The 26,493-nt window shown below is 38.5% G+C and overlaps 2 protein-coding genes across 2 annotated transcripts; one reads left to right on the forward strand and one right to left on the reverse strand.

Annotated features, from left to right (window-relative positions):
- The first annotated feature begins 7,058 nt into the window (after positions 1-7,058).
- On the forward strand, positions 7,059-11,921 carry LOC121374612 (adhesive plaque matrix protein-like). The gene is made up of 2 exons (XM_041501717.1): positions 7,059-7,064; positions 10,623-11,921. The coding sequence occupies exons 1-2, from the start codon at positions 7,059-7,061 to the stop codon at positions 11,919-11,921; spliced, it is 1,305 nt and encodes a 434-aa protein (XP_041357651.1).
- Positions 11,922-14,627: 2,706 nt separating this feature from the next.
- Positions 14,628-25,153, reverse strand: LOC121376538. The gene is made up of 5 exons (XM_041504447.1): positions 25,059-25,153; positions 18,922-19,283; positions 17,371-17,454; positions 16,843-16,980; positions 14,628-14,958 (listed from the first exon to the last, which is right to left on the reverse strand). Exons 1-5 carry the CDS (start codon positions 25,062-25,064, stop codon positions 14,775-14,777), a joined length of 774 nt encoding a protein of 257 aa, XP_041360381.1. The 5' UTR covers positions 25,065-25,153; the 3' UTR covers positions 14,628-14,774.
- Between the last annotated feature and the right edge of the window lie 1,340 nt (positions 25,154-26,493).

A 26,493-nucleotide genomic window follows, 5' to 3' on the forward strand; every position in this document is an offset into this window, starting at 1 on the left:
AAAACCTGAAAAAAAGTAGAAAAAAACAGACAAAAAATAAATAGAAAAACGAGTGCATGGTATATTTAGAGATCTTCATTTATAAATGAAGTACTGACCACCGCATGCAGTCTGATAGAGTATGGGAACAGGACAATTGCTTATTGAGCAAAAATCCACTGTGAAATTGCTCACTGAGTATACTCAAGCAAATAATTTTGAAAGGACAAAAATGTCTATAAATATATAGCTTATTTTCTTTGTGTTTGATTTTGTCGGATCTTCGAAAAGTTTGTTTTGTTCAACGTCATCACTAGAGCACATTGATGCATTAATAATCGGACATTGGATGCCAAACATTTGGTAATTTTGACATATAGTCTTACAGTCTGTTAGTAGCAAGGGATCTTTTATATGCACCATCCAACACACAGGATAGCACATACCACAAAATTTGGTTTGGCTAGGACGAGAAATAGCTAAATAGGTCGACCGACGCCGAGGATCGATCCCACACCAACGGTGCACAAAGCGAGCGCTTTACCACTGGGCTACGCCCCGCCCCTTTCGAATGGTAGTCATAATGACTCACATTCAAATGCCCCCGGACACTCACGTACACACACCTTCATAATTAGTGGTTGCATTATTTTAAAAAAGGTGTGTTATCCAATTTCCATGTGATTTACCGCTTAAGTTGTAGTTTTAAGATATTTCACGCCTAGACTACATGCTCAAACAGAGGCTGGTGTGCACACATGCATCTACTTATGGCCATTGTTTTAAAGGTAACGAACACATTATTAGCGTTTTCAAATCTAATGCTAATTTCCTTTAGCTTAAACACCGACAATAATTACTCTATGCAATTCAATAAAATGGCAATGTCGGAATATGTTCTACCCACGCCCCCTACCGACGCTGCTCGGGCTGCTGGTGATCTCTTGCACTTACTAATGCAATAGGTCCCTCCTCCCACCCACCCCAAACCCATGACAGGCGTGCGCTACACCTGCTTGCTCTGAATGTGCACGTTAAACCCTATGACCTGACCTGACCTGACCTGACCTGACCTGATGGGTTCTATGTAAATTACAGCAATATCGAGAGGGCTACATGTCTGCCAGTACCTTGCACAAAATCCACAGGTTGACTTTGAAGATTTTCAGTTAGCGACCCTTATGCCAGAGCACCTCTCAATTTTCTGTTTTACAAGTGATAGTATACCACTTGCACGGTTTTTATCAGCTAATTAGTAACAGAAATAACACGTAATTTCAAACCGATGGGTTATATAAATACTACAGAGGTTAACCTACTTGTAATCATCAAGCAAAGCATTCAAAAGACATTTCAGAATTATTGTGGCGGGATTTAGCTCTGTCGTTTGAGTGCTTGCTTGTGGTGCTTCCGTCGCAAGATCGAACCACGTCGGTGGTTCCATTCAATTGAATGGATTTTTCTCGTTCCAACCAGTGCACCATAACTGTCGAAAAGTGCATATAAAATATCCTTTGCTGCATTAGGAAAATTGTAACGAGTTTCCTCTGTTGACTACGTATCAGAATTACCAAATGTTTGACATCCAATAGCCGATAATTAATTAATCAATGTTCTCTAGTGGTGTCGTTAAACAAAACAAACTTTATTAAACAACAACGCAATAATCTGGTTTTGTGCACAATTTCACTGTTCTGCATTGCATACTTTTCCCGCTATTCAAGTTTACATGTCATTTGAACGCTTGAATCAGTTATATTATTTTATTTACGTAGATTATGTATTCAGTCAGTGCACCACGACTGGTATATCAAATGCCGTGGTATGTGTTATCCTGTCTGTGGGATGGTGCATATAAAAGATCCCTTGCTGCTAATCGAAAAAGAGTAGCCCATGAAGTGGCGGCAGCGGGATTCCTCTCAATATCTGTGTGGTCCTTAACCATATGTCTGACGCCATATAACCGTAAATAAAATGTGTTGAGTGCGTCGTTAAATAAAACATTTTCCTTCATTCAGTTTGATACATTTTATTACTAAATTGAACGTGGTAAACTCGTCAAATGAATCGTGTGACAATGCTGAGGATGCGCAACAGCAAGCTGTTATTAATAACACGTGTTGTGGTCATGCGCTGAAAATTTTGTCAGATGGTATAGATGGCCGCAGACCACAATTAATTACGCTATACTTTTCTATATAACATTTTTTTTTATTAATATCAGCAGGGCCATACATTTTTGTATGTACCTTTGCCTGCCGGGGGGGGGGGGGGGGGGGGGGGACATACGCTGAAAAGAACAACCCATGTTGTCCAGCTCTTTCTCCCAAGATATTGGTTTAAACAAACAACCCACTAAACCTGGTCGAAGTACACCCATTTTACACCAAAAACCCACTAATTTTGCATGGGCCGGAATTACCACAAACAAGTCTACATGCTCTCCCCTGTCAACTTCAGTCAAATAGTTGCCACTTCAAAGCTGTCTACCATGAAATAATCGCAGTCAAACAGCAGACTACTTGCGCGGACAAATTTCCAGACAATCAATCGAAAAGTTAACTGTGATTTGTGGCCAGATACAAGACAGCAGTGACTTTAAACACATGCTATTTCTGTTGTCTAGAGTTTCTGTAAGGACATATGTTTAATGCATGGATGTTGCATGGCGCTACCTAAGCTTTATAATAATGTTATAAAATATGTTACATATATTATTTATGGTTGAACTATTTCAAAATGCCGGTAGCTATTTTAGGTCCATTGATGTTACTTTATATATTACTATAAAGTTTTTTAATGGATGAATCGCGTTATCCGGTATTAAACAACGACAGACCAGATTTATAAATATGATGAATATTGATTCAGAATGAATGACAAGTAGATATATACCGGTAGAAAATCGAATACATTACGGCTGGCTAATCGGATGTAAAGTTTTATAAGGAAGGAAGGAAGGCAATGCTTTATTTAACAACGCACTCAACACATTTTGTTTACGGTTATATGGCGTCGGACATATGGTTAAGGACCACACAGATATTTAGCGAGGAAACCCGGTGTCGCCACTTTATGAGCTACTCTTTTCGATTAGCAGCAAGGAATCTTTTATATGCACGATCCCATAGACAGGATAGCACATACCACGGCCTTTGATGTACCAGTCGTGGTGCACTGGCTGGAGCGAGAAATAGCCCAATGGGTAAAGGCTTACTAAGACTGTTAGCGGCTGCCCCTGCGCGTGCTGTAACCTCACCGTGGTGCAGGGGTGTAACATTCTCTTTGACAATGGCCAATACAGCACAAATCCCCTTGTTTTCTTTGGGATACAATTGATATTTTGAGTAAAAGTCAGTATCTGTCTGTGATATTTGTATTTTTGCACAGTTCTTCACACTGTTTTTAGTTAAATCTTGAATTTTTATATTGATGTTGATCATCACTTTATTTGTTTGCATTAGCTTAGTTTGACACCCAATAGCCGATGTATTTTTCGTGCTGGGGTGTCGTTAAACATTCATTCATTCACTCAATTTGCGGCTGCGGCTTGCCTTTTGGCCTATATACCATATGCACGGGTATTCCATTGCGGCTGGCCGCATGCATTTTGCAGACGCAAATATCGCACGGATCCAGTCTATCCCATCTTATTAAAACTAATGTATTTCGAATTTTTTTAGCCGGACCGCACGCACGCACCGCATCCAGCCTCATAAGCACAATTTCTGTAAATCACTTTCTTGCAGACCCTAGTTCCGGAAAAACTGTCATGACACGTTTAGTTTAAAAACACCCACAAAACATTAGTAAGTGTACACTGATACTAGTTCAAATGAATATACTAGCAAGCTGAAACAATGGTATATGATAACAGGCCGCGTCACATGCCTCACCAATTGCAGGTATGGCAGCATACAATACTCTATTTAAAGTTGCAATCAACTTCGACCCAGTGAGATGATATTTGATAATGTTACCCCATCAGCAATTAAAACTTCGACACAGTGAGGTGATATTTTAAAAAGTGACCACATCAGGAATTTGGACTTCGAGACAGTGATATGATATTTACCCCCCCCCCCCCCACCCCCCAAAACCTGACCTAATCAGCAATTTGGAATTCGACACAGTGAGATATTTGATAATGTGATCCCATCAGCTATTCTTTAAAGTAGCAATATCCAGTTTGTTTTTAATGTTTTAAGAGTCTAGTTTAGGTTTAAATTCTTCATTTGATATGACTACTGAAACAGCAACAAGGGATCTTGTATATTTTGTACTTTACTAATCAAGACTGTGCACATGCAAAGGAATGAATGAATGAATGAATGGATGTTTAACGACACCCCAGCACGAACAATACATCGGCTATTTGGTTTCAAACTAATGTAAATGCAAAAACGAAGTGATGGACATTAATTCAACATTTAAATTTCAATTCAACGTTCAAGCACGCTGTCCTGGGCACACATTTCAGCTATCTGCGCTGCCTGTCCAAGAGAGAGAAGAGGGTGTAGTGGTCTTACACCTACCCATTGAGTCGACAAAACTCGATCTAGACGGGGGCGGGGGGGGGGGGGGGGGGGGGCGCTACTGGGCTGCTAACCCTGTACGTACCAGCCTGATGTCCGATGCCTTAACGACGACACCACTGAGGCCGGTGCAGTTAAATTAAACACAGTATAAAGAAAGAACTGTGCTAAAATACAAATATCACAGACAGGATGCAAACAACGACCTTTGATCTACATGTCGTGGCACTGGTTGTTATGGAAAACGGCCCTGATGAGTACACCACAGACGTTCGATCCTGCGACCCATCGCATAATTGAGATAAATCCAGACCCGTATACTATTTTTCGTGGTGGGGGTTCTGGTGGTGGATACTGACATATCGCAACACAAAATGTTTGATTCAGGTAAATATCTCACACCAAAAAGGCACAACACAATAATGTAGGGCATGACGTAGCCCAGTGGTAAAGCGCTCGGTTTGCTGTTACTCGTTCTAGCCATAGCACCACGACTGGTATATCAAAGGCCGTAGTATATGTTATCCTGTCTGTGGGATGGTGCATATAAAAGATGTCTTACTACTAATGGAACAACGTAGCGGGTTTTCCTCTCTAGAACTGTCAGAATTACCAAATGTCTGATATCCAATAACCGATGATTAATACATCAATGCGCTCTAGTGGTGTCGTTAAATTAAACAAAATTTAACAAAAATCCAGCATTATTTCGCTAAATATAAACTACTGTACGCGTACATATTTCGTAACATAGGGACAATTTAGTTAATTATTTCCAAATAACAACCATCTACAGTAGCATTTAAAGAAGATTGCTTTTTATACTGTGAGACGTAATATACATCCGACTAACAAAACATTTCTAATATTTTATGCAGAAAAATATATTTGATATGTAATTACAATTGTTAACATGTCTCTGTTAATCGATAACATCTTACAAACTACAGCAAACTCAGGAACGTCCCTTTAATGTAATGTGAACGTGTTTTCGCACATGTTCCGTAAACTGAGACATTAATACTACAAAAATGAAGCCTACATAGGCCTATGCATGAATACCTATGTATGCAGTAAACTAAATATTGTCATCTTGGCCGGTCATATTAAGATATAATATATCCTATAACTATGTGTTACTCATTAAGATTGAAGGCCAAGGTGGTAAGACATAGTTTATTGAATACACCGTTAGGGAAGGAAGGAAGGAAGGAAGGAAGGAAGGAAGGAAATGTTTTATTTAACGACGCACTCAGCACCTTTTATTTACAGTCATATGGCGTCAGACATATGGTTAAGGACTACAGAGAGAGAGAGAGAGAGAGAGAGAGAGAGAGAGAGAGAGAGAGAGAGAGAGAGAGAGAGAGAGAGAGAGAGAGAGAGAGAGAGAGAGAGAGAGAGAAAACCCGCTGTCGCCACTTCATGAGCTACTCGTTGCTAATCGGAAAGAGTAGCTCATGAAGTGGCGACAGCGGGTTCTCTCTCTCTCTCTCATTCTCTCTCTCTCTCTCTCTCTCTCTCTCTCTCTCTCTCTCTCTCTCTCTCTCTCTCACAGATTTTGAGAGGAAATCCGCTGTCGCCACTACATGGGCTACTCTTTCCGATTGTCAGCAAGGGATCTTTTATTTGCACTTCCCACAGGCAGGATAGCACAAACCATGGCCTTTGTTGAACCAGTTATGGATCACTGGTCGGTGCAAGTGGTTTACACCTACCTATTGAGCCTTGCAGAGCACTCACTCAGGGTTCGGAGTTGGTATCTGGATTAAAAATCTCATGCCTCGACTGGGATCCGAACCCAGTACCTACCAGCCTGTAGACCGATAGCCTAACCACAACGCCACCGAGGTCGGTGCTATTCTACAGACTCCCATAAAACAGTATGGTAATACAGATTTACGTTATTGATATGTAATATAGTCTTGTCATGTCGGAATGCGTGTATTGGTTTTACTATCGCATATTCACATACTAGTAATGTGTTTGCAATCAAATTGTAAAGCAATTCAAAATTGTGTTATCCGTTTGGGTATAGATCTCTCTTTAAATGGACACTTGTCATGAAGTGTGACACCTTTATTCCAATACGTTCACTTGAAACAATACAACACGCGGGAACGAATAACGTCCCATTTTAAAAGCCAACGAAGTAAACTGCATTTTAATGAGAGACAATTGTATCCCACATTCGTTAATCATCGGTCACAAAGTCCGAACAAGGTAGCAAAAACCACGGGCGCGCCAAGTTAAACGGCCGAACGATTTTATTGTAGCTATCCGTTACAAATCATTGGATTATTTATTATTCATCCCATTAACTCAAGGACTTAAACAGAAGACTTCGAGTTCAAAGCCGAATGATCTATGAATGCATATCATTGCTAACCGTATTAAATGGAATAATAAAACATTTTACGATACATGCTTCTTGGTGTATAAAATAAACCGAGGCACGCTTGTTTCCTTGGATTCTGCCGGTTCTACTAACCACGGTGAAACAACCGCAGCAGAAACATAAGGATCACGGTTAAAGAATTAGGAATCATGAAGGTACGTACATACAGATTTAAAGGCACTATGTTGAGATTTCGGCGATTTTTAAGATAATGTCGAATAACAGAGATGTTTTAACGATTGTAATTACATATTAAATATATATTTTTAAAAATTCTAAATAAAATATGTGGCTGTATATTAAATGTGTTTCTGATCGTCCTGGTGTTTGTACTAGATCAAACTTCATTGTATTTCCTAATTATTATATATAGTTTGCTGCATTGTAAGATGTTTCCGACTAATACAATATTTCTACGATTAAACTTACATATTAAATATATTTTCTGGTTTAGAATATCAGTGTCTGTATATTCAATGTGTTTCTGGTCGTCTTAATATTTGTAAGAAGCCCAAACTGGACTTTATCTTCAAATAATTTCGTACGTACGAAAAAATAATATTTTAGGAAATCAAATGAAATTTAACCTAGTACAAATATTAGAACGATCAAAAACACGTTTAATATACAGCCACTAATATTTTATGCATAAAAATATATTTGATATGTAATTACAATCGTTAAAAAGTCTCTTTTAGTCGATAACATCTTAAAAAGTGCAGCAAACTCAGGAATGTCCCTTTAAGACGATCAGAAACACGTTGAATATACATACTGATATGCTAAACAAGAACATATATATATTAATATGTAATTTTTGTCGTTAAAATATTTTATTAGTCGCAAACATCTTATAATGCAGACAACTAGGGATAGTACGTTTGAAATGGCTTCATCGCCTTAATTACTCATCGACAACGCAATATTTGTCTGTGTGTATCTATCTATCTACTTTAGACTATATATCTGTCTATCTATCTATCTATCTATCTAAGCTATCTTACCTACCTGTCTGTCTGTCTCTCTGTATATCTGTCTATCTATCTGTCACTGTCTACCTATGTCATATGGTAATACCATTGACGATAGATGTTTGTATATGTTTTAAAATTTAAAAATGTGTCCTGTGCAGAACAGAATTTTAGTAATACCAGGTACCGTGCACAGGACGAACATACTTGAACATTAAGTGGATATGGACTCGTAAATGAGTTAAATAAGTGTTACGGCTCATTCACACTAGATGTGGTCCATACGTGCGGTGCTGCCTTTGCCTCTGCCGCATGCGTTAGGAGCATTCACAACAGCTGCATTTCGGCCCCAATTAATAAACTCATTGCAGCGTATTTTAAAAACATATTAAAGTCGCATACCCTAGTTTTAACCCGTAAAAATGGACCCTAAGTTTAGTAAATCTGCGAACGGGTAACACATTTGAACAAAGTTACAATAAAGTAAAACAAGAGTCCGTGACACTGCAATGAGGAAATTGCCCTTAGAAAATACACCAGAACTCGTCTCTATAATCGTCACTTCTCAGTCATTCGTGCATTTTTTTTAAATACGAAGAATGCATTTTGTGGTATTACAAACAGGATGACCAAAAACTCTTCGGATCTTTGGAAATCATTAACTAATCTCAGCAATAAAATCTAAGTAATGTTTGATTTCAGTAATAAAAAACGACTCTAATAGAGAATACGCCATAGTGATTAAAAGCTAGGGTCTGTGTTTAAAAGATATTTGTAAGTTATGCAACTGTCCTGTTTATTACTGCAATGTATCTATAGAGGATAATAAACGAGTTACCTGTTATTATGAAATTTATGTCCCAAGTGAAATAATTTTCAGTTGTCACGAGCTTTAGCGAGTGACAAATGAAAATTATTTCACGAGGGACATAAATTTGATAATAACTGGTACCGAGTTTGTTATTCTATTTATTACCTCAGCTACTTTTTCTCTAAAAGCCTTTATTTTCGACGCACATGCACGAAGGCCAACCTGTATAGGAACGATGTAAACCACTTTACGCACTGTTCTGAGAATTACTATAACGTTGTATTTTAATCACGTTCATAGATAATTAAAAAAACCCACAAGTTCTCTTTATTCTGCTTCCAAATCTATAATGAATTGCATTAAAATGACATTTTGTTATTAATTTAACACCAAAAACAGAGACCCGTAAAGGCAAACTCTTTAAACTACATGACGTCATTTTTGTGTTTGTCAAATCGTGATGACGTCATATTTAGTACCGACAAAGTCATTGGTTTGTAAGCGTCAAATTGTCCAATAGTATTGTTCGTTAGACCAATGCAGAATATTTCTCACTGAGAAAATATGGAAAATATTTTCCCTGTTATGAGTGACCGCTGGGATAATAAATAGAGGATAATAAACGAGTTACCAGTTATTATCAGATTTATGTCCTGAGTGAAATAAATTTCACTTGTCACTCGGTAAAGCTCGTGACAAGTGAACATTAGTTCACTCAGGACATAAATTTTATAACTAATAACTCGTTTATTATCCTCTATATATTATTTTATTTAAATTTAAAAAGCGTACAAACCATTATTGTGATAAAATGGTGTTATGGTTTGTTACCATGCAGTAAACAGCTTACTTAAGTTTTGCACTAAACGGGTTTGTTTTATGTGTTCATGTTAAAGGTGAAACATCTATCATAGTTGTCTTCGACTATTCGTGTTAAAATAATGAAATAACATTGACTTAATAATATAACAGACACTTGCGGCCGATAATTTTATTGCGGCTGACCGCATACCTTTTTCAAAGCATACGCATCGCATTCAATGGTAATATACCGGCCTCGGTGTCGTCGTGGTTAGGCCATCGGTCTACAGGCTGGTAGGTACTGAGTTCGGATCCCAGTCGAGGCATGGTATTTTTAATCCAGATACCGACTCCAAACCCTGAGAGAGTGCTCCGCAAGGCTCAATGGGTAGGTGTAAACCACTTGCACCAACCAGTGATCCATAACTGGTTAAAAAAGGCCATGGTTTGTGCTATCCTGCCTGTGGGAAGCGCAAATAAAAGATCCCTTGCTGCTAATCGGAAAGAGTAGCCCATGAAATGGCGACAGCGGGTTTCCTCTCAAAATCTGTGTGGTCCTTAACCATATGTCTGAAGCCATATAACCGTAAATAAAATGTGTTGAATGCGTCGTTAAATAAAGCATTTCTTTCTTTCAATGGTAATAGTGTATTTTAAATAGCATCCGCGCCACATCCAACGTAATCGAACCATTAGGAACATAAAGCGAACTGAAATTACACTGGGATCTCGGATACATTTTGCTATAACCGTGTAGTAACACCACAGTCCAGTTCAAACAATTCACAAGTACCAAAATTAATTATTGTTCATGTTATGCGAATATAAAATATGTGTTTGTCACTTTACTGTCTGTGTGTCCCTATGTCTGTCTGTTTACTGTCTGTAAGCTTTGTCTTTATGTACCTGTGTCTGGTTGTATTTTTGCATTCATGTCCGCCTGGCTGCCTATGTATTTCTGTTATTGTCGAAAGAGGTTAAGACGTATTGTCAAAAAAAGGTGGTAGTCCCTAGACTTAACTATATGAATTTTCCCGGACATATATATATTAAACATAATTTAGATTCCACATAAACTTAGGCAAATTAATTGTAATTGTTGTTATTATTTGTGTTCTCTTTGTTTGCAGATCTCCATTATCTTGCTGGGAGCCTTGTGCTCGATGGTCTCCGGACTAGGATACAAGGACCCCTTCCCTGGAGGCTTCTTGAACGATCCTGCTTTCCCTTCTTTTGGAAACATTTTCAACAACCCCTACGAGTTAAGTAATACGTACAAGCCAAGTGGATACAAGAACAATAAGTACATTCCACACAAGCCACAAGGCTACAAGCCATCTAGCAAGAAGTATCCAGACTATAAGCCAACTGGTTACCCTAGCAAACCTGACTACAAGCCATCTGGTTATCCCCATGATGACTATAAACCAAAATACTCTCAACACAAACCATCCGGTTACCCTCAACACGACGACTACAAACCATCCGGTTACTCTCAAAACAAACCATCCGGTTACCCTCAACACAAACCATCCGGTTACCCTCAACACGACGACTACAAACCATCTGGTTACCCTCAACACGACGACTACAAACCATCTGGTTACCCGACTAAGACATATTACAAACCATCTGGTTACCCTCAACACAAACCATCTGGTTACCCTAAACACGACGACTACAAACCATCCGGTTACCCTCAACACAAACCATCCGGTTACCCTCAACACGACGACTACAAACCATCCGGTTACCCTCAGCACGATGACTACAAACCATCCGGTTACCCTCAACATAAACCATCCGGTTACCCTCAACACAAACCATCCGGTTACCCTCAACACAAGCCATATGGTTACCCTCAACACAAACCATCCAGTTACCCTCAACACGACTACAAACCATATGGTTACCCTCAACACGACGACTACAAAACATCTGGTTACCCGACTAAGACATACTACAAACCATCTGGTTACCCTCAACACAAACCATCTGGTTACCCTAAACACGACGACTACAAACCATCCGGTTACCCTCAACACAAACCATCCGGTTACCCTCAACACGACGACTACAAACCATCCGGTTACCCTCAACACGACGACTACAAACCATCTGGTTACCCTCAACACGACGACTACAAACCATCCGGTTACCCCAAGAAAAACAACTACAAGAAGTATGACTACAAACCAGACGGTTACCAGCAATATAAACCTTACGGTTACAGGGCCAACAACGATAACAACTACAAGTCAGGCAGCGGTTACAAGTCCAAGCCATACGGATACAAACCCAAGCCATACGGTTACAAGCCAAAGCCATACGGTTACAAACCCAAGCCATACGGTTACAAGCCAAAGGTCGATCGCAACGCCATCTTTTCCATCGTGAGCGCCGGAGTTCCGGGGTATTACGGCCATTGATCAGACAAAAAGACAGTGAGTCATCGATACCATAGCGACGTCTGTGGACTGGGGGGTCAAGGAACAAAATTAACTCTTTGTACGTTAGTGACATGGACAATCGAGTCCGTAAAGTTTTGCGCAAGCTCATGTGGACTTATTTGGATATTTTAGAAATGAGTCTGTGTGCCTGGTTAGTCCGTTTGTCTAGATTTTTTTCTTGTAGTTCAGTTTTTGTAAGATGAATAACGAACAGCAAACATTGGTATAAAATGTTAAACTACATATAACATGTCTTGTGATATATTTTTTTGTCTTTTATTTTTAGATATTATTGTAATGTTTAGTGACCTGGAAGACAAAACATGGAACCACTGTTGGGTTCTTTGAGTGTATTTGGTCATATATATTTTTAAATACTTATGCTCGATTTTAAGGTCCCACGGGAATTTTCTGAAGAAAACTAATGACCATCAGAAATCGATGTACTATGTCCCGAAGATAAAAAAAAGGAGAAGATTATTGGTGCCAATCTGGTATTTTGGAGGCAGGCGTCATAATGATGTCATCAAAGATGGCAATAGTTTTGAATTTCGAATTTATCTGTAATGAATTATAGAACGCCTGCTTTTTTGTCAATTTTCATAGAAGTCGGTGTGGACTAATGTTCAAACACACTCTAACCCTGGGACTCTACATAGGCTAATACTTCGCTTTTGCTGACAGTATACATTGCTTTTGTCACTTAGCGAAAACACAACTACTTCGCTACAACAATCAAACAGCGGCTTTTTTTTATAGCTAAGCGAATCAGTCTCTGTGGTGTCGTGGCTAAGACATCGAGTTTAAAGAGATTATCCCGTGTGCTGCATTGTAAGAATGAATGAATGAATGTTTAACGACACCCCAGGATGAAAAATACATCGGCTATTGGGTGTCAAACTATGGTAATGCAAACAAATAAAGTGATGATCAACATCAATATAAAAATTCAAGATTTAAATAAAAACAGTTTAATGAACTGTGCAAAAAATACAAATATCACAGATAAGACACTGACTTTTACTCAAAATGTCAATAGGATCTCGCAGAAAAGGGGATTTGTGCTGTATTGGCCATTCTCAAAGAGCACTGTAAGATGCTTTCGACTTATAAAATATTGCAACGACTACAATTACATATAAATAAATTTTCGTGTCTGTATATTCAAGGTGTTTCTGATCGTCCTGATATTTTAAGTATCCCAAACTGCAAGAAGGAAGAAAGGAAATAGTTTATTAACGACGCACTCAGCACATTTTAATTTACGGTTGTATGGCGTCGGACATATGATTAAGGACCACACAGATACTGAGGGAGGAAACCCGCTGTCGCCACTTCACGGACTACTCTTTTCGATTAACTGCAAGGGATCTTTTATATGCCCCATCCCATAGTCAGGATAGCACAAGCCACGCCCTTTGATATACCAGTCGTGGTGCACTGGCTAGAACGAGAAATAGCCCACTGACGGAGATTGATCCTAAACCGACCGCACATCAAGCGAGCGTTATTACCACTGGGCTACGTCTCGCCGTCTCACCCCTCAAAGTGTGACCTGGTGCAAATATTAGAACGATCAGAAATACCACATATATTTTATTTAGAAAAATATATTTAATAAGTAATTACAGTCGTTAAAAATCTCTGTTGGTCCACATCATCTTAATGTTTGCCAAAACCCCCCAGAGGATAGTCCCTTTAAGACTAGTACCAACTGGGATCTCATCCTAGTACAGTCCTGTTTCTAAATCGGAGGCCGTTGTAATAATCCAGTTAAATCTAATTTTGATATTGGCAGGAGAATAATTTGAAACACATTCTAGTATTTAGAAAGGTTAAAGATGTTTTTTGTTTGACGACACCACTAGAGCACAATTAGTTATTAACTATTGGCTATTGGATGTCAACCATTTGGTAATTCGTGCATATTCTCTTAGAGAGAAAACCCGCTACATTTTTCCATTAGTAGCAAGGGATCTGATATATGCACCATCCAACAGACAGAATAACACATAGCCCGGCCTTTGATATACCAGTCGTGGTGCACTGGATGGAACGAGAACTAACCCAATAGGGCCACAGGCGGGGGTCGATCATAGACCGATCGCGCATCGAGCGAGCGGTTTACAACTGGGCTATGCCCCCACCCCCTTGACAGCGCATCGAACTAGCGCTTTACTACTGGGCTATCGACCGCGTATCAAACGAACTAGCGCTTTACTACTGGGCTATCGACCGCGTATCAAACGAACGAGCGCTTTACTACTGGGCTATGTCCCGTCCCGCTACTGGATGTTTAACGATATAAAGTACAATCACGCTGTCCTGGACGCGAAATTGCCTGTCAAAGGTAAACATTTGTGAATTAATTTCAGGTTATGCCTAATCACTTTTTCACAATCTAAGAACCGGCGTTTGTAGTACATTCAGCGAAACTGTTTTCCGCTCTTGTTCGAACATTTTAAAGGACCTTGAAGTATTTGCGGGGGCAGGACGTATCCCAGTGGTAAAGCGTTCGCTTGATGCGCGGTCGGTCTAGGGTCGATCCCCGTCGGTGTGCCCATTAGGCTATTTTTTCGCTCCAGCCAATGCACCACGACTGGTATATCGCAAGCAATTCTGAACCTACCATCCATTCGTACTTCCTCGTGGATATTAACACTACAAAGGACGAAAGAAACAAACTTTTGTCATATACTACGTTTAATCCTCAGGTGTACTACATATGAAAAATTAAAAAAAGAAGAATATGATGTATATCGTGTCTTTTAAAAACAAATCAATTATTTTGGTTTACGTTCAACAGCATCAGTCCTGTTAGCGTCAGTCCTGTTAGCACTGGAGATGCTTACAACTGCAGAATGCGGGGATGACCAAGCGAGTGTAGACAATAGGATTTCCACCGTAGGTATTCTCACAATACGCCCACACCGACACGTGCCGGAAGTTCTTGGCGCATATTGCTTTTAACCCTGGAAGATCAGACTTGTAACACGAATTATTGCAAGTCCCATGTCTAAAATAAAAATATAAAATATAAAGAAATGATACATACTTACATAAATACATACATACATACATACATGCATACATACATACATTAATATGCGTTAATATATATGCATATAATCCTCTATCTCGACATATATACACTATATAGATATTCATACAAACAATACATACATATATCAATACATACATACATACATATGTACGTACATGCATACATACATACAATAATTATATATAGATAGATACATACAAAATATCATTGGTCAGGTTGACGCAGACAGCATCTCTCAATTTTCGCGGTCGGTCTGGGATCGATCCCCGTCGGTGGGCCCATTGGGCTATTTCTCGCTCCAGCCAGTGTACCACGACTGGTATATCAAAGGTCGTCGTGTGTGCTATCCTGTCTGTGGGATGATGCATATAAAAGACCCCTTGCTGCTAATCGGAAAGAGCAGCCCATGGAGTGATGACAGCGGGTTTCCTCTCTCAATATCTGCGTATGGTCCTTAACCATATAACCGTAAATAAAATGTGTTGAGTACGTCGTTAAATAAAACATTTCCTTCCTTCCTTCCTTCCTTCCTTCCTTCCTTCCTTCCTCTCTAGTTTTACACGGTTCTATCTTCTTATTACGCGAAATCAAAAATACGTGTGGTTCCGGTTAACCGACCGACCCTAAACAAAATCAATTATCATCTACAGTAAACCTTTTTTTTCCGCCTACTGATCTTCAAAACATTTGTTTTAAATGTTACTTTACCTACCTACTTTACCTACCTACCCTAATTTATTTTCAGGTGCAACCAGAACCACACATATTTTTATTTAACTTTATATGGATCAAGCTCCACCATGACACTGATGTTCGACTGTTCGTTAAACCAGGACCCGTGTTCAGCGACAAGAAGCAACGCTAACGTTCGCGAACAGCTGTTTGACGGGTTCGCGGTGTGGTCATTTTGGTTTAAAGCCGCACGCCCTAGTTCCATCCAGCGAAAATAAATTATAATTTGGTTAATCTACAAACCTGTAACACACTTAGATCACGTTTTTATCAAATGGAGTGAAAAAACAGGTTTTATATCGATAAATACCATGGGAATCCCCATGTCCCAATTGCTTGAAATAATTTTGAAAGTTAGTATTCTGATGTCACCGGTAGATGTCGCTCGAAGCACAACAATGCCTACGTCACGACAAATTTCACAGAGTGCGCACAGACTTGGGATGCGTTCCTTTCACCTCTCCTGGACATGTTCCAACTGTTCTGTTCTGGTTGTATCCCCTCTCCAGATATCGTAAGACTTAGCAAAATTATTGGTTTTAAGGGTTTGTAACGTTTTGTATTGAGATACTTACTTGTCTTAACTTTATTGTTACTGAAAATGTTCACGAACTATGAAGAAAAATCTCACAAATGAACAACAAGCAAACGCCAACAAATCGGATGTTGATTGCGCGAACCGTGCACGAGAAAACAAACCGAACCAAAATGATAACGGTCACGTGGTATACCAACGTCTGTGACATTGAAATGGGAATATCCCCTCTAAAAATAGATTAGACCTTGTCTGCTCAACGGTTTTTTCTCAGAGGCCCGTGGCATTTTATGAAATACGAAAAATGCATTTTGTGGTATTACAAACACCAGGATTACCAGGATTACCAAAAAACACTTCAGGTGAATGGAAATGTATATTCTAAATAATAAACGGTAAGTAAAGTGCAATTTTATTTGTGAAAAAATGGGTTTAATAGCGAAAAACAACGGCGTAATGGTTAACAACTAGGGCGTGTCCCTTTAACTTGAAAGCGCATAAACCAATTTTTCCTTTTGGGGAAACGTTTTTCATCTCGATGTGGCTAAACTCAGCACAGATGTACTTACTTGCAGATGGCAAACTCGACTTTCTCTTGGTAATCGGGAAGAACCCAGCAGCGACCTGTACCGTAATCCGGATTGTAGAAGCTGGCAAGCGTTGCGAATTTTGTTTTACAGGTCGACAAGTCCAAAATTTTCGTGTAGCTGCAATGATAAAAACACATATAAACTCGAATGGTAAACAATTATCAGCATACAGTTTCAAAATATTTTTGTATTTTCAAATGTACACACAGACACACATGCATATAATATACATGTAATGTGGTGTTTGTATGTACGACTTATAATGTGTATATATATATAAGTGTGTGTCTGTGTGTGTGTGTGTATGTGTGCGCGCGCGCGCGTACCTGAGTGTGTAAATTAACGACTCTAACCTAGGTCCATAGGTCAGTGGGGATGGACAGATGTGTATGACAACTGGACCGACCTCTTTTAGTGTTACTTTGGTCTTATCTTGTCCAAACAGAAATCGATAAATGGTCATCACCTAAATGGACATAGACAGGTATGTTAGGTGTTCCAACTTACCCGTGGTATGTTCGGTGAACCTTCATGGTATTCAGTATCCTGTATAGCTGCTCCTGTCGGCCCAGTTCTCCGATGACTGCCTCCCTTTGAAAATAAGACGAAGAAGAGACCATTGGATAAGGTGTCATAAAATATTTTAAAATCAAACACGCACGCACGCACGCACGCACGCACACACACACACACACACACACACACTTTATATATCGTTCCTACAGGCCTGTACAGATGTAACATGTAGATGCTGAGGTTAGGAACCAGGTAGTTTGCTCCACATACTGACATAAAACACATTTGTTATTATATATTGGAATAAAACCAAAATAATTACAATACATTCAGTGTTATTTTCTTTAATAACACACACACGCACACGCACGCACACACACACACCACACACACACACACATCATGTCCCGCCTCAGCAACAACAACAGATCCCCTTCTCTCAAAAACAGTGGCCCGGAAATTTTGTTTGCATTTTTAATACAGTTGATTATCGACTAATTGTTGCGAAATCTAAGCCTTCAGCGATGTTGGGCTATTCCTGTCTTAATTAGTACGAACCTAGAGAGATAAGTCCATGTGTAAGCCTGCACCTCGATATATCTTTGAATTTTATTTGTTACTGAAATTTTGAACAACAATAAAACAAAAACCCTCAAAAACATTGAATGGGACTTCAACAGGTTCCGCATATTACGGACATTACCGGAAATATAACTATTACGTCAACAATGCCATGACGTTTCAATAGGTTAATGAACGTCGAAGTTGCTCTACGTGCAGTCGTTTGAATTTAGCTTAAACACATATTACTTTGCTTCGTATTGAAGATGGCGAAATATGGATATCAGCAAGAAAGGTCAGTGTATTTATCATATATATCGTGGCAAGTTAGTAAAATGTCTTTAAAAATATTTATTAGTGAAATAACAGTTTTATCAGTTACTATTGAAATTACAGGGTTTTTTTTTTCTAGGAAGTGGAAGTAACTTTTAAACATGGTACCTAGAATATCTGGGCACAAAGTTTAACAGGACACTTACAGCATTGAAAGACATGCTACGTTTTAGAAGGGTCAGATCACGAAAAGGTACAATAAAATGCATTATATATTAAGGCACTATTGCCCCGGAAGCACCAATCCGACCAACATATTATATATCTCACAGTAAACACATAATTGTTGTATTCTTTTGCATTTACCGGACCAAGAGGGCGGGACTAAAGCACATTGGTAAAGCGCTCGCTTGATGCGCGGTCGGTCTCGGATCGATCACCGTCGGTGGGCCCATCGGGCTATCTTTCTGTCCAGCCAGTGCACCACGACTGGTATACCACAGGCCGTGGCCGTTGTATGTGCTATCATGTATGTGGGACGGTGCATATAAACCATCCATTGTTACTAATGGAAAAATGTAACGGGATTCCTCTTTAAGACTATGTGCTAGAATTACCAAATGTTTGACATCCAATAGCCGATGATCAATAAAACAATGTGCTCTATAGGTGTCGACAAACAAAACAAACTTTAACTCTACTACTTACCCCGGGTAATTCGACACATCCGAAGAGAGCTCGTATTTGGCGGACGGATCATCTTGCTTGCAGGACTGGTACCGAATGGATTGTTTCGGATTGTAGTATCCTCCTGTCCTGTATGGTGGCTTGGCGCCTGCGTAGTACGTATTACGTGGTGCGGGACGATACCGCTGATTGAACTTTGCGTGAGTGTTCACTGGGCCGTAACGTTGGTAACCGGGTTTGGCATGGTGGTAACCAGGTTTGGCGTGGTAGTAACCTGGTCTAGGAATCCCAGCACTCACTATTCGGAATATTTCATCTCTGGTGTAAACTCGTGAAGCCACAGTGACGCATGCAGCGGTCGCGACGATCAGCAGGGATGTAAACTGTCAAAATAATGATGAGTAGGTTTTTTTAATGTAATTATTTGTGTGTGTCTGCTTTCATGCGTTCTTTAGTCCACCCAGTCGGTCTTTCACCTATTCATCCCACGGGCGTTTGGGTCCTGGCCTTCAGTTATATGTGTATGATCAGTACCAGTCGATGCGCGCAACGCTATATAGCCGTTGTTCATGTATAAGGCTATATAGCGTTGCGCGCATCGGTATTCCATCGACTGGTACTTGCGACCACCAACCTAAGGTCTGCAACTCTAAACGCGTTTTATCACTTTGACAAAAACGCGACCCCGAATAACTGCATGTAGATTCCGGTGTAACAGCGCAAAATATACCCTCGCCAAACTATACCCGGGGTTAAAGTGGGCTAGCCTGTTTTATACCCCTAACCCTAATTTTTTTTATTATTACTAACCTGTATACAAACTAAATAAATAAATAATAATAATAAACGCTTTAAAGGGACATTCCCGAGTTTGCTGCATTGTAAAATATTTCCTATTAATAAAATATTTCTACGATTAAACTTACATATTCAATATATTTTCTTGTTTAGAATATCAGTGACTGTATATTCAATGTGTTTCTGGTCGTCTTAATATTTGTAAGAAGCCCAAACTGGATTTTGTCTTCAAATAATTTCGTACGTACGAAAAAATCTTTTTGGGGAAATAAAATGAAATTTAACGTAGTACATATATGAGAACGATCAGAAACACGTTTAATATACAGCCACTAATATTTTATGCAGAAAAATATATTTGATATGTAAATACAGTCGTCAGAAAGTCTCTGTCATCTTAAAACATCTTAAAAATTGCAGCAAACTCAGGAATGTCCCTTTAAAAGAAAAGCAACTATTGCTTTCATAAAAATAAAACTAACACGGATCAGTCATTTTAGAAGATATTTCGATATTCTCTATCCCAAAATATATAAATTATAATGGAAAAAAACACCTCTGGACATTGAAATACAGACTAGAGAGGTATATGTCATGTCATGTCATAGGGTTTTACGTGCACCTTCAGAACAAGCTGTCATGACAGGATGAGGTATATTCTGGGCTAGCCTGTTTTATACCCCGGGGTATATTCTGGTCTATCCCTTGCTGCTAATCGGAAAGAGTAGCCCATGAAGTGGCGACAGCGGGTTTCCTCGCTCAATATATGTGTGATCCTTAACCATATGTTTGACGCCATATAACGGTAAATAAAATGTGTTGAGTGCGTCGTTAAATAAAACATGTGTTTTTATTCTGGTCTAATCCAGTTTGTACCCCGGGTATAGTTTAACGACTGAATTAATCATCAGAAATCGGTAGTGTTCGTAAACTAGGATGATGAATAAATTAATTTACGTGACTCTAGCACTTCAGTTGTAAATCGAAAGTGGTGAAATTATTTTCCCAAACATAGGTTATCAATTTGTAACCCTTTATCACCACCATTTATATGTATATGTTATTATGTGCAATATTTTAAAGAACCGATTTATGTCACTAACATAAATGTAAACTACCGTAAGTAAATGAATTGATTTATTAAAGTAATTATGATTGACCGGGATTTTTATACCAAGGGACATAACTTTTAGAATTCTCTCCACTAATTTTAAGATTGTTTCTTTCATAGTGCACGTAGAATCTCAACCTTGCATTCATTTAAGAACTGAACGTCATATTTTTTACGTTCATGCGATGATAAACACCAAAACCGGTTTACACACTGTATGAATGGCGTAGCGCGTTCCAAATGCATTAATATTGCCATTATACAAAACTATATTAAAAAACCCAGTCGAACTCTATTCCACAATGATTTACAACTGTATCAATACACAAATAAGGGAGTTCGCTTAGAAACTTACATTCGTTTGTTGGTTGTTTTTTTTTTCCCTGCGCATGCTGTAACCCACCGTGGTGCAGGGGTGTAACATTCTCTTTGAGCATGGCCAATAAAGCACAAATTGAAATTTTGAGTAAAAGTCAGTATCTATCTGTGATATTTGTATTTTTGCACAATTTTTTACACTGTTTTTATTTAAATCTTGAATTTTTATATTGATGTTGATCATCACTTTATTTGTTTGCATTAACATAGTTTGACACCCAATAGCCGATGTATTTTGTCGTGCTGGGGTGTTGTTAAATATTCATTCATTCGTTTTTTCCCGTCAAATCTCCGATTCATTATATTGATTTACATAAGGTTTTATAAATTTTAATTTTCTGAATCAGATGTGGATAAAACGTTATAAAATTTAAAATAACAGAACATCAACCAATAACGTAATTTTTTTTTTCGATTAACATGAGGGAGAGCGTCAAATAATTTAGAAGATTTATGTGGCAAATACAGCGGAAGCCAGAGTGTCCGAATCTCCCCTACCTATATTAAAATTGCAGTTGTCAAAAGTTGAATTGGTGAAAATGAATGTGAAGACTGACTTGAAAGGGATAAAGTGGTTTCAGTGTTACTGTGTATGTGGATTTCAGAGGAAGTTTGTGATTGTGTGATATTATTCTCGGAAAGGACAGGTCGCTGAATTGTGCACGAAGGCGTATGTGTTTTCGTGCGTGTAAGTTGTCGGTTTGGTGTTTTTGTCAAATGTGACAGAGCTGCGCTGATGTCTCTCTTTTAATTTGTTGAGCATTCTCTGCTATAACTTCTAATAGAAGCTTCCTTTTTGTGGCCTATCATATATATTATATGTCTCAGTTCAAAACCGGAGTCATTTAAAGCCTGAATTGTCACCGTCACTCACAGTGCAGACGAACTTAAGGATAAAAATAGAGACGGGGCTTCTGTTGTTTACCGAAAAAGTCCAGTTTTCACGTTCATGGAAGAATGAACATTGATTTTTTTAGATCACGTGATAGCATTTTAGCCAATCAAGACGCCTATTAGAAAACAGTAATTATAAAATGGAATTATATTGCTATTATAAACAAGACTGATAGATGCCAAAAATAAAATAAATAAATTGCAAAAAAAAAAAAGATTTAATAAGCATAAGTAATTTTCAGTCTAGATTTTGCCTCATATTTGACTAAATACAGTTATGGGACAAATGTTTTCAGTGTGACAGTTGTAAACTAAAAATATAAATGTTATACATAAACAAGACAATTTGGTACATTTACAATGTCAAAATGAAAGACAAGTATGTACTTAAGATATACATTAAATAAAGGTATTGCAATTTGTTCACATAGAGTTCCCATTTATTTACCTATAATTACCAAATTAATTCACCGACAGCCCATAATGACTCCACACTAACGTCTCTTGATCTAGTTGGTTTGTTAACCTCATAATAAAACAACTTCAAAATGTGAATTGATACGTTAGTTAACAATGTTTATCATCAGTTCAGTATATTGTCATTAAAATTAAAATGCTTACGCTTTGGCAGGAACAACATATGCACTATGACTAGAATGAATGTTGGTTAATTAGTTTTAAAGCTATAAAAGCATAATAAAATTGCACTTTTCAATGCTTTTTGTATGTTATATTAAAAATACTCTGCACCAAATAATTGTTTACCTACCCTGGATTTCTGTCAGGGGGTACGGAGGGTAAAATTACATGTATGTACCAAAAAAAAAACAATCTCGGAAATTAATGGAAATATTTTGTTTTAATGTTTATATAGATTATAGTAAGATAACTGACAAAATTTAAAATTTGTAAAAGTGCATGAAATATAATGTCCAACAACAAAACATTTTAAACCCATAACCTCCCAATATACGCCTTTGAATATATTTAGTTTTCATTACGCACCCTCTGGCAAAAAGCCTGCTACCTTAGGCAGAGGTTGAAACAATTGTTCGTCTAATTTTCGACTATTAACATAAAATAATATAATCACTTTTGGCATCTAGCAATGTAAAGCAAAATTTACAATAGTTATCACTTGGAATAAGCATCATTTTGTTTTGTTTTACCTGTAATATATTTTCACCAGGACTTCCTTCTTCCTCCACGAATGATTAAAGAAAATAACACTAGACATATTGTAATTATGTTTGTTTTATTCCAATATAATTAAATTTTCTTTGTGTCTATACACTTTACGGCAATCTGATTGGTCCAGAGGTGCTTACTTTTTTCGTTCATATCTCAATGAACCGAAAACATTTAAGCCACGCCTACTACCCCCCCCCCCCCCCCCGCACTACATTTGTGCAACAAGCCGGATTACGCGGGCTCATACAATGTGCACATCGTTTTTTCGGTTCATACTTGCATGAACCAAAAAATAATTGCGGTCAATTCTTAAATATAATAACAAATCTGTTTTATGTCAGTATGTGAAGCAAACTACCTGAAACAATTGGTTTGAAATCATGATTACAAAATCCTAAAGATAAAAGGAACTGGCCCCTAGCTTCAGCCTCTACATATTATCCACATTTGTACAGGCCTGTAGGAACGATATATAAAGTGTGTGTGTGTGTGTTTGTGTGCGTGCGTGTGTGTGTGATACAGTATCTAGTGAGAGATACAAGCTATATTTTCATCTTTATATCATCTTTATTTATGTAGAGTAGTGAAAATTTAAAACATAAATTTTCGTCCTCAAGTGTGAGAGGAAGAACAAGCCTCTAGGTCCCCCACCCCTACCCCAGTTCCTACGGGCCTGATGCATTTTATATTTATAAATACAAAGACTACATAATGATATCGTCGATAGGACATATTAGTCGTAAACTGATTGTTAGTATGTGGCAACATTATAATATTTTCCAACATTTTTGTGTTTCTGTGTCCGGCTGTGGACAGTTTCGGCAGACGGGTAACACGTTTGCTTAACAATTAAAAACACACGGTTTAAACAAACACATTTAAACGTGGAGGATTGGTAGTTAAGATAACAAAGAAAATTGTGCTAATTTTAGGTTTTTTTGGTTAAATTATTATATCTTGCTTTTGTGAGGTGGGGACGCTTTTTTTTGCAAATTTGCGATATAGGCCTAGATGAAATATCCATTGACGTGTCAAGTTTACATCTATGCTGAACAAGATTTATGATAAAATATTATTACATTTGCTTCAGCATACATTAAAAAAGTCACAAAAATATGTTTAAAAAAATGCTCGTTGTTGCTACCACTGGTACTTATCATACACCTATAACCGCTGACCAGGATCCGAACGCCCGTGATTCATCCATCCTTTATTTATTCAAACATAGGCCTAGATTTTAATTTTTTTGACATACGTTTAAAACCCCCCCAGATATATGGTCAAAAGAAATATGTACAGTTAAGAAAATAGTATGGCCTTCTGGAACCAAGACAGCATCGGGTGAGAGAAGGTTTGGAATAGTGCTTGAACATTCAGAACCTCTGAGACCATAAGCTAAATAGAAGACACTATTGTTAGCAGTGGTTTTGATAACTGAAAATAAAATAGTTTGCCGTTTGCACCATTAAAACTGTTTCTGATGATATCAGACATTTAGACAGGATGTCAATAATGCTGACGTCAACGAACCAAAAGTTTGTTAGATTTTGATGCCTAATATTACGTTTTAATATTGGACATTTGGGATGAGAGAGAGAGAGAGAGAGAGAGAGAGAGAGAGAGAGAGAGAGAGAGAGAGAGAGAGAGAGAGAGAGAGAGAGAGAGAGAGACAGACAGACAGACATACAGAGAAAGAGAGAGAGAGAGAGAGAGAGAGAGAGAGAGAGAGAGAGAGAGAGAGAGAGAGAGAGAGAGAGAGAACACCACGGAAATTAATAATACTTACATGCATCTCGTTTTCTGGGCCTAACGCACTCACAAACTAAATATCAAATTTGTTATCAGTCTTTTTATACTCATCACGGATTGACGAGACATAAAATTAAACAATAGTGGAAAAATGGAATTCATAGTTAAATAACGCTTAAAACGATGGACATAAAAGCAACAAGAGGGCTTCTTGCTGGGGTATTTTTCACGTGGGGTGAAATTTATAGATCTTGAAAAGTTTCGCTAATGGAACAGTCGCTGGGAAATCCGTTCCCTAATTGGGTTTATTACGGTACACGACAGTTACGATCGAATAGAATATCACTAGGTGCTAGGTATTCTTTTTATGTTTTATCTGTGTTCTGCCGAATGACCGGAAAACGTAAAGCAAAGAAAGCGTTATGACATAGCACGTGTGTAATAAAGCAAGTGTTACTGGTGAGTTTTAAGTGTTTTCTAATATGTGTGTACCAAATTAAAATAATAAGCCATGCTGATATTGCTCTGCTGGTCTTTTATGACTGTATTAATTCAAATATATACGGACACCGAGCGCGTGTTCAGGGGTACGGTGGTCAACCCATAGTGCTAAAGCAAATATATATATATTTTTTAAATACTATTTCCGGGAGAACATGACTCGTTCACCACAGTTTAGCCCCCCCCCCCCCCCCCCCCCCCCCACACACACATACACACATATCAATTACATCAATGCGTTTGTTATATTAGCGAACCTTAACGTTTGATGCAAGGGCTCTTAAACACTGCATGCGACGCATGCGTACTTTTGCATCTGATGCGTCTGCGGCTTGCGTTTGGAGAATCTACACCAACAGCGTCCGACCGCAGTTAGTGAAACCACTACAGTACTTAATGTTTTTATATTCAGCGTATAAACCGGAGAGCTGCGGTTTAAAGGGATTGTCCAGATAAGGTTGCTGCATTGCACGATGACTTAAGACAAAAAACGTTTTTGTAACGACTTATGTTGCATGTTAAATATATTTTCTTGTTTAGAATATCAGTCACTATGTATTCAATGGTAGCGGGTGGGTGGGGGCAGCGTGGACTTGGCGACATTCCATGGGCAGCTTTTGAAAGGGGAGACTCGGCATCTGGTGACTGGGTTGATATATGGGTTGACCATTGGAAGAGAGGCCGCCTTCTTCTTGTGTTGAGTGGCCATCAACGACAAGGCTGCGGGACTGCCCGGGACTTCCACATTTTGTAGGGAAGCTTTCATCAATAATCAGCACTTGGTATTAGTAGGGTAGCTTACGATACCACGTGGAAGTATGGGATTTTAAAAGACCTCCATGGCATGGGCCTTGGAGGTCAACTTTCAGTTTAGATAGATGTACCTCAAGGTAGTATCCGGTCTTTATTTTGTGGGAAAATTAACAGCATCATCCAGTGTTTAACACCTGGTGTGGCTTGCTCGTTATATG

The sequence above is a fragment of the Gigantopelta aegis genome, chromosome 6 (genome assembly GCF_016097555.1).
Source record: "Gigantopelta aegis isolate Gae_Host chromosome 6, Gae_host_genome, whole genome shotgun sequence".
In the NCBI taxonomy this organism is placed as follows: Eukaryota; Metazoa; Mollusca; class Gastropoda; order Neomphalida; family Peltospiridae; genus Gigantopelta; species Gigantopelta aegis.